The 10,036-nt window shown below is 40.6% G+C and overlaps 1 protein-coding gene across 2 annotated transcripts in view; it reads right to left on the reverse strand.

The window, feature by feature from the left end:
* Positions 1-9,721, reverse strand: part of cacna2d3a (calcium channel, voltage-dependent, alpha 2/delta subunit 3a) — a 114,502-nt gene extending 104,781 nt beyond the window's left edge. For both annotated transcript variants that reach the window (XM_013273215.2, XM_003448287.4), the window contains exons 1-2: positions 8,870-9,721; positions 8,523-8,604 (exon numbers count right to left, since the gene is read on the reverse strand). In XM_013273215.2, coding sequence (XP_013128669.1) covers positions 8,523-8,604; positions 8,870-8,994 — 207 coding nt within the window. In that variant the 5' untranslated portion in view covers positions 8,995-9,721. The remainder of the gene's footprint in view (positions 1-8,522; positions 8,605-8,869) is intronic.
* Positions 9,722-10,036: the final 315 nt, after the last annotated feature.

The raw sequence follows: 10,036 nt of genomic DNA on the forward strand, positions 1-10,036 counted from the left end.
GTGTCCTATGTAAGTAATCGCTTGTCACTTGCTCGCTGCTCAGCATTGCCTCTATGCCATCAGCACATTAGGCACTGCTAATTTACTGTAGTCATTTAATGTATGTGTCACTATTACTGTTCCATTATACTAACACACAGGGAAGTTATAATAAATTTAATCACGTATATACACGGGTTTTAGTATGCATATCAGAAAATAATAATACTCATGTGTGTTGCCACATTGCTATTCAGTTATAACTGTACTCCTCCACCCTGCATTGTGTGCATGTGTTAGTTGCTTGCAAGTGCAGGTGAAGGTCATCATGAGGAGGGGCCCCTGCTGTCCCACTGAGCCGGAGTTGGCAGCGCTCTTACAGTCTATAAGAAGTGTTGTACAAACAGGGCAGGTTGAAGGACTCCATAAAGTACAGTAAAACTAAATGTGTTTATGTGGGTGTGTGTAAGTTCGCACAGCTGAAGTAGAAGCGAAAGGGGTGACTTGGGACAAAAACTGTCAGCAAGAGCACCAAGTGCAGGGCGTTGTGCTATAGCCAGCGGAACTATTTTTGCGGGTGTGGGCTTAACACTTGCTCCGAACACTGCGGTGTCCCAAGATCGGCTTCCATGTATTCTGTAGTGCTGTAGCTGCATCCTATCCATTATTAAAGCAGAGGGATGGAGGGAGTCGAGAGACTTTGAAAGAAAAGGCGAGAGGGAAGGAGAGAAGATTAACTGAGGGAGATGCAAAGAAGTGCATAAAACCATGGGTGAAAATATTGACAAAGGGAAGAGTTGACAGAAAGGTTTGGGGAAACAAAGCGACAAAAGTGAATGAAAGAAAGAAAGGAAAGTATAATGAATAAAGTAGAATTACCTGAGCATGCAGCAGTTTAGGACATATAGACACATACATGGAGGGATTTGTGATTGATGGCACAGCTATAATGACACCGATGTTCATTTTCCTATTGACAACATTTCTTTATAAGAGCAATCCTTACCTACAGCATGCAGGGTGGATCCAGACAAAAGGCTATGTGATTGATGCCGACAGCTGCAAATCACAGACAGTCCTTCACACGGTGCTGCGCGCGTTAATGTGCTTAATAGTACTAGTTCCGCCCCTTTACCAAGTTGGCTAATCTTTACTCTCTGTATGCAGTCAAGTCTGGTGCACGCCAGGTGAACAATCTGTCATAATTACAAAAATCTGTGTGTGTATATGCCTGCTTGCATGTGTGTGTGTGTTCATTAATGTCCTGTGCAGCCACAGTGAGATCCTCTTTATCTGCAGGGCAACAGAGGCAGAGCCAGAGCTGAGCCGCCGATGACAGATGACAGTGGATATTTATCTTCAAAGTTCACATTCATCATCCCAGCAGCGCCAAGCAAACACTAGGTGTGTATATGTTTGTTTGTCCATCTTTTGCGGAAATGTCAGGAACTGGACACAAAAATTAGCTTCTTTGCAAATGTAAATACATATATATATATATATATATATATATATATATATATATATATATATATATTATAAATCAACTTAGAGAGAACTGGGGATAACTCAGTGATGTAAACCACACAACAAGCCATCAAAAGGCACTTGATTTTTCTAAGCTCACAAATACAATGTCAGCAGTTTAGCTCTTTAAGAATTTAAGTTCTTTAATCCGGTAGCAAAGGGACCTCACTCCTTGCTCCTGAGCTCTCTACAGTAAAGAAAGGGTGTTTGATTCATACTGGCTTTTCTCAAGCTTTTCTCACCAACAAAGCACTAATTACAGTATGAGTGAGTGGCTGTGTTGGCTAAAGCGGGCCAGCTAGGACATGAAAGGATAGCAGCACAGGCTTCACTCCTGTCTGCTAACGCTGTAATTAACTCTGTGACACGACATTCCTCTTTCTTTTCCCTGCTCTTTCTCTTTCTCGCTTACACACACACACACACCTTTACATATCTATCTTTGTGAGGACATTCACAGGCACAATGCAGAGGCTAGTCCTTTAACCTAACCTTAACAATCAACTAAGGCTTTGGCCAGACTGCAGGGAAATAAAATTAATTTAAGAGGGACTGTCTGTATTATTATTCACAAGTAATTCTAACAGATTTATGAATCCAGATCCTTATTTGCATAAAAAGATGGACCAAGTGAGCATGATTTCTTGTAAAGCCTCCTGTAAAACCTTTTTTTAAGCTAGTGGCCATATTCAGATGGGAGGGTCGAGCATATAGTTCAAGTTAATACTAGTTTGGCAACAAAGGTGCATCTGTTGTGTGTATGAATGCATTGCACAGACACAGTTATCTGCTAATTATCTGATAGGGTTACAAATAAAATACTAAAATTCCACTCACTAAAACTATAGCACAGCTTTCTAAGACATGGTGTCAGTGCAGGAATCTATATACTGTGTCACAGAACTGGATTAAAATAATTAAACAAGTCACCAGCGCTACAGAAACGGAGTGCCTCAATTTGGCGCCAATTTCAAGTGGCCATTCAAGGAACAGCAGTTCTTGGCAGTGCGACATTGGCTTCACTTTCAGCATTGCATCTCACAGTAATGACTGTGTGTTGCTGTTTTAACATAGGCTCCAGAAAGTTTGTAGCTATGGCACTACTCCATTTATTTCACATCAGGAGATATCGCTTAAATTGTATTGTTCCTTCCAGCTTTACCTATATATACATTTTCGTGTGCCAACGGGCAGTTTATTTTAGCTCAGGATGAGTAGTTTGGAGACAAAGTTGGAGAAGCAAGGTGGAGATGATTTGGACATAGGTGAGAAGAAGGAGGATGTATAGTGAATATATTGGACAAATTAATATGGATTGAATATGGATTTGCCAGGCATAGGGAAAAGAGGAAAACCCCCAGAGGAGGTTCACAGATGTAATGAAGGAGGACATGTAAAGGGCTGTTGTGACAGAGGAGGATGTTAGGTATAGGGTGAGCAGTCCCATTAACACTGACACATCAGTCTCAAGCTAATGGGACAACAAGACTGTGGCTTCATAACAGGATAAACCAGTGGATGATGTCACTGTAGCTACATCCATTTCTTATACTGTCTATGGCCTGAGCCAATTCTAGTCTTAACCATAACACCAAGTCTTATCCTTCAAAAAGCTGTTTGAAGGGTGTGAAAAAGGAAAAACTGAGGGAAAAGGTCCTCGCTTTTTCTAAAATTCCTTCCCCTGATCTGAAACTCAAACTGGTCCTCACAGGGGTATTCAGACCTGTCCACACACATGCACACGCATCACTTTCTCACCTCTTGCCATCTAGGAGCACTGAAGGAGTCAAATTTAGCAAGATCACGCTTTGGTCAATGAGAACAAGTGAGGGCGGGAGAGGGAAGCGAGGAAAGAGATAGGAGGGTTAGGGGAGGCAAGGGAAAGCGGGACAGTCATCAGTACACACCCTTACACACTCCCTTCTCTCACCTCATTGCCAGCCATGCTGAACCAAACCTGACAGCTATTCAATTTTCCCAAAGCTAAATCTAATCTGCAGCCGTCTCCCCCTCACTGACACAGTGTTATACTGGAACGCCTCAGTCATCACCCACCCTTGGCAGCAGACTGGCACCATCATGCATACTTCACCCACAAACACACACACACACACACACACACACACACACACACACACACACACACAGAAAGTCAAATAGAGGGCAAAAAGAGACAAAAATAAAAGTGCTCTTCAAAATCAGTAATAGCAATATTTTTTCCTTCTGTTTTGGACAGTCAAGTGAAAGCTTACATAAGCCACAATTTTAGAAAAACTTTAGTCAGCCCAAACCCCTCAGGACATTTTTCAAAGTTTATAAAATGAGCTGATAATATTCACATATCTAAATGCTGTTTTAAAGCCGTATCTACAAATTTAATTCTGAACGATAATTACCATGGCCCTTAATTTCTGCAACTTAATAAATAACGTAGTCACAGTTATAGATACTTGTTATTATCCAGTGTGTAATTTGGGTGTATTTGCAGAATTTAAACATTAAAAATCTCTCCATAAAATTCCAAAAAGAATAATATGGCTATTGAAATACCCAGTATTGGGTGTATTAAGAATATCATTCCCACTTTAGCAACTAACCCACTGCTAACAAAGAGACTGTTTTCTTTGTAAACATAGAAATGTCCATTTAAGTATGAAAAAAGGTTCTTTTTTTAATGGAAATTACACAACATTTGTAGAATAAATAAAAAATGCGAAATGAAATTAAAATTTCAAGTGCTGTTTAATAATCCTAAGCAGAAAACAGAAAACACATTTTTAAAAAAAAGTTATAGTCAGTCATGCTGTCCTCCAAATAAGTAATTAATTTGAAATGAGGGTTTAAAAATGGAATATATATTTATATATACATATATATCTAATCATTTCCATTTCAAAAGTAGGCAATTAGTCGTGCTGTTAAATCTGGTTAGTGTGACTAAAATTTTAATTTGAAATAAAAGCAGAATTTTTTCTACAAGTTGTAAAACATCCTTCAGAAGATCCTGATATAGCACTGAATGACATAAATGATCATTTGTGTTTTTATTAATGTGTTTGTTAGATTTTTGAAAGCTTATGTCAAATAAACTGCTTAGTACTGGCTTGTAATACAAGTGTATACAAAGCAGAATTTACTGATGTATGATAGCATTTAATCACATATCTTATTTGTTTTGCAAATGTCAAACTGGAAAGTTTTCATTTCCAAATGTTCTTATTGACAATACTTCACCAAAATAAGGAGATGTAAGAAAAGCTTTGCACAGTGTGTGCTGCATGGATGGAAACTGCAAGATAAACACTGTCGCTATGTATATCATATAAACACACATATTTCATCTTTCTTGAAGATTAGTCCATCCATCAATTAAATGAATTCTATTAAGATAATTGAAATAATCCCAGCAAAACTAATTTTTTGCTGTTTTTTATCCTCCTCCTTAACTTTTCCTCTCGATTTTAAAGAGACACACATGGAGCATGTTTCTCCCTGACTGGAGAACTTAACAACTATTTTCTTATTGAAGAGCCACTTCGCTCAGTCTTATTCAACTCATTCTTGAGGATTCTTGTCAACTGACATGTCAGTGCCTTAAACCATTAAGCCCTTCTGTAGTAAGAGTAAATTTTGTGGCATCGTTGCATAAAAAAACTATACGTGCACCCACACACAGACACACACACTCTTCTTCCTCACCCAAGCAAATCGGTTCCAGCGTAGTCTTGTCACACATCATTACACCTTCACGTCATCCTCTGCTCTTTTTCTCTGTGTATGTGCCTCTGTGTGAGAGATGGTGTGTGCATGTGCGACTGAGCACGCCTAACATACTTTAGGTATGCTAACTTAACGCACACGGTGCAAGCACGTACCCTGTTGCCTACTCCTCGCTCTCAGATTCAGCTTATGCTTTTAAAAATAGGATCGCAGACGTGCATTAGGAAACTTCACACAGCCACAGTGGCAATCCTGCTGCCTGATCATTTTTCTTGTATCTTCCATTACCAAAAGGCTTGAAGTTATTTCAGCGTCGCATAATGTCCCACTTCTCTGATTCCAGAAAGCCATAACATCAGTGAGCTGAAAACTAGCCCAGCCAGCCAACAACACGCACACAGACGCAGCCATCGCAGCCAGCCTGGCTCTTATAGACAGGTTGCTCAATGATACATGAAATTAAAGATTTCAACAAAATAGCAGTGAAGAGGGTAAAACACACAGAGCTAATTCTAACTATCAGTGGGAGATGGTTAATGTGTCTCAAACAGAAATCTCCTTTCCTTTATATCTGTGTGTGCGTGTGACTGTGGGTACGAATACAGCTACACTGCGCTGAACATGCACCGCTCATATGCAGACGAGAAGATGAGTCGCAAATACTGGATTTGTAACAGACTGAAGGCATTATTGATCATAGCTTTTTTTCTTCTTCAGAGACACAAGCACACACACGTGTGTCCTGACTGGTATAACCTTGAAACAAGAGCTGTTTCCGATGGATATAGGAAGGGAGCGATGGCGTGGGAAGGGATGACAGATCAGAACCGGAGAAGAAGGACAAAGGATAAATGTGCTCCCAACTGATTTTTTTATTCCCAACAAATCAGTGTCTTTGAACTAAAGCTGAAATTTCTCAGATAGCTAGAATTTGAATTGATGAAGCCCAGATTGTTTTGAGAATCATACTAAAAAGCCACCCATTTGAAGTCATAAACCTATTTAGAAATTATTCTAGAAATCTATTTTTATTCTCACTGAAATTACTGAAAAGATCTATATGAATTATTTCTGGGAATATTAATTTAGCATACTAGTGTATTTGAATTGGGGCTGTTACTCAGTTAATTAAGCAGGAATTAAGTTAACTGTTGCTAGGCTTTGTACTATTAATTATGATTAACAACACTTGTGCACTTCTGTAGAATATCTCTTATTAAGGATGATTAAATAGGAAGTCAAATCAAGCATCAAATTAAAGCAGAGTCAACACAAAGGAAGTATCGAATTCAATTAGCGGCATTTTAATTTGACACACAAAGAAGCAGCATGAAGCACAATAGGTGCAACACTTTAAAAACTGTTAAAAAACAAAGTGTAAACGCCGCTGAGCACCATTTCCTCTTTATGGTACTTCTGTGCAAGGGTAATTAAGATTAGCGTACTGTTTAGATTATATTTTGTACAAAAAAGTAATTAGGAAACTTTAAAATTTGCAATTTGTTCACTAGAAACTATTTCGTTCTTCGTGCCGGTTTGATGGCAAAGATGGTGCTGAACCGAAAAAGCAGCATGTGTGCGACTCATACAGAAGTATTGTCATTTCCAAGGGAGTTTAGTTACGCTAGGGTCAGAAAGATAACTGAAGAGAGGCTGAGTCCATCTGTCCTCTGCCTAGGGGAAAAACACACACACACACACACGTTTTGGTCTTTTCTCTTCACTACCATCCTCGTCTCAGTGTACAACAGTGTACATCCTTCATTCTTTCTGCTTATTTAAAAGCATATGTGCCCTCAAGGTACATGTGCTCCCTTCTCAGCATTCTTGGACAAAGGGTATTGGACTAGACTGGACACACAACAAGGCATTATAGATGGGATGATGTGACTTGTTAGCAAAACCTACAGGTGTGTATGTATGTGTGCATTTACACATCCTGCACATCCTGTGGGACTGTGCAAGTGGACACAATTGCATCATAACAGTTTAGTGTGGAAAATGCACTTTCCTGACAAAGTGGTCGCAAGTCTTTTCTTTGCTCAATTAACCCAGAGGCCTTAATTTGCATTTCATAAAGAGGTCATTACTCTGTAGGAGGGTTATCTTCTTTTTGGAGGCAGAAAAAAAAAAAGATGAAAAGGGGGAACAGTTTTTATCCTGTCAAAAAGATAACACCACTCAGCTGCCTTATCAGCAGCTGATGAAAACCATGCTGTAGGCCCACGTATAACTATGTGACTGCGCACATGAATATATAACGTGTGGCCACGTACGTTGGGCGTGGAACTGTAAATGACACACGCGGCTCACGTTTTCTTTTTTTTTTTGCTCCACGTCAGACCTCCAGCTTGGCCTGTGTGACACCTTACAGGAGAGAGGTTCTTTGCACCCAGCAGAGTCCTGAGATAGTGGCCACATGTGTAACATTTTGTCTGACTGCCCACTGAGAGGTTAGTTTCAACTTGGCCTTTTATCCACTAATTATCCATTAGCCAGTTTTAACTCAAGCTTCATAAAGTGGTCCTCCATTAGGGAAATTTGCATTCCATCACAACTCAAATCTTGCATTAATGCCACAAAGCAGAGTGGAACAGGGACGAAAAGAGATTGCAGAGAGGCATAAAAAGAGGTAAGGGGGTGTTACATGTGTGAGAAATATTCAGTTGCTTAGCTTTTTTTAAAATGCTTTTTCTGACAGTAAACTTGTGTGTGTGTGTGTGTGTGTGTGTGTGTGTGCATGAGCGCAGTGCTTGAGAAATGACACCTATTTAAATGGCGTGTGTTCCGAATATGCTTTTAAATCCATGCTTACACAGTCAAAGTGCATTACCGATTCTCAAGTGGCTAAAAAGCACAGATCCTGCCGTTTAAGAGCGGAAAAGTGACATTTCTCTCAACTCGAAAATTACCCAACACCACTCAGTTTCTCTCACAGCCGTTATGTTTCACATCCACCCAACAATTCAAAAAGAAGGTATTTTTAAGCTTTTAAATAAACAGTCTGCTGCAGAATCACATAAACGCAGTTTTGGACAAAGTGAAGTTTGTGTACTGGGTATATTCACTCCTCTGTACTTCCCCCAAAATGCAATTTTTTTTAAATAATAAAAAACATATTTACAGCTGTTAAAAGACTCTATTTTAACAACCTTGTCTTTCTTTTAGTGTTCACAGAAAAGAAAAAAACCTACCTAAGCTAAACCATCAGGAAATTTGAATATTGTTTAAAGTTTCAAGGGTGTACTTCTGTTTCCACACCTGAAGAGTTGAGTTCTGATAATAAACCAGCTCACCTTCTGCAGCAGCTGCGACCCAGAATACTTTGCTGAGATGGACTTCATCTCCCCACCAAACGCTGATGCCCACAGCTTCACCCTGCAGATATTAAAAAATACGCACCGCACACAGCCAAGCCAGAAATGGAAAAACCAAATTAATAAATAAATATGAACATTAAGTTAAAGACAAAGTTGTTTGTTTTTGTTTTTTATATAGTGGCAAAAATATATATACTTAAAATAAAATAACAAGATTGAAACGATGAGGACACACTGCCGTTTTTTTGTCTCAAAGTGGTTGCAAAGTCTTGCTTTGCAACCACTTTGAAACTGCACTTTTGCGTAAAAGGACATCTACTTACACAGATGGAGGGATGCTTTGGTGGGTTCCTCCCACCCCCGTGACCCCGATGCTTAGAGTTGATAAAAGTAAGAGGAGCCACGTAGACCCAGCACTGAAAAGCACACCGCTCCGATCCACCTGCATCTTGGGCAAAAATAACGCCCCTACGCGCACAGAGCGAGTTTTGAGCTTATGCTGCCACCGTAGAGATTTTTCCCTCCAGAGAATCCAAATTTTAAAAGAAAAAATAAAATGGGGAGCTTAAAAGTCACCTGTGCTGACTGACTAAATTATTCATGGTAACATGTCCAGCTGTTCGGCTGGCGTGGGACTCGGATGAGCGATGCGCTTTGGCAAACGGCAGAATCCTCAGCTATGTGAGTTATCCAAAGTGCTGCGGTGTGGCCCCGCTGACCGGCGCGGTGCACGCCACTATGCTGAGCGACGGAAAGTGGAGCTCGTCTTCACCGGCACGGAAAGTCCTCTCGGTCGCTTAGATTGGCCGACCTCAGCCACGGAGAACACGGAGTGGAGGTTCTGGGGGGAACCGGGGAGATCATCAAACGATGCAGCGCACAAGAGCACGCCCACTCCTATTGAATGAAGCGACTGGTCTTCTCTCTCACTTTCTCTCTCTCTCCCGCACTCTGTCTGGTGCGCGCTCGGAAACACACACACACACACACACAATCTGAGGAAAGGCTACAGAGGATGCCGTTATTGTTGTTGTTGAATTGCGCCATACTTGGGACTTGCCCCTGTCGTTCTCCCTCTCTTCTTCATTCACAGGCTCTAATACAGGGCTATAATAGCTATAGCCTTTAGCTTTCATGTCAGATCAAGTCATGCGCTGTATGCCCAGTTCACTGAAGCAGGAATTACTGCTAAAGTGCTGATGAAAGTGGGAGAACAAAAAAGAAAGTGTGTATGTTAAAAAAAAAAGACACAGTAGGAAATGGGGGTGTCTGGCCCCTTGGTGGAAGAAGGGAAGGACCAGATAAGTCTGCACTGGCAGTGTGTGGGCATATGGGTTGTGAAAGAGGATGAGAACCCCCAGGCAACGGACCCTCTGTGATGGATCACATTTCACATAGAAGGAAGGATCCTGGCAAACCACAGGAAGGGGATCAACACTGACTGAATAGCCTATTTCTACCCCTGCAGAGGGGTTGCTTAGAAGATTGCT

Source organism: Oreochromis niloticus, linkage group LG20, assembly GCF_001858045.2.
Source record: "Oreochromis niloticus isolate F11D_XX linkage group LG20, O_niloticus_UMD_NMBU, whole genome shotgun sequence".
In the NCBI taxonomy this organism is placed as follows: domain Eukaryota; kingdom Metazoa; phylum Chordata; class Actinopteri; order Cichliformes; family Cichlidae; genus Oreochromis; species Oreochromis niloticus.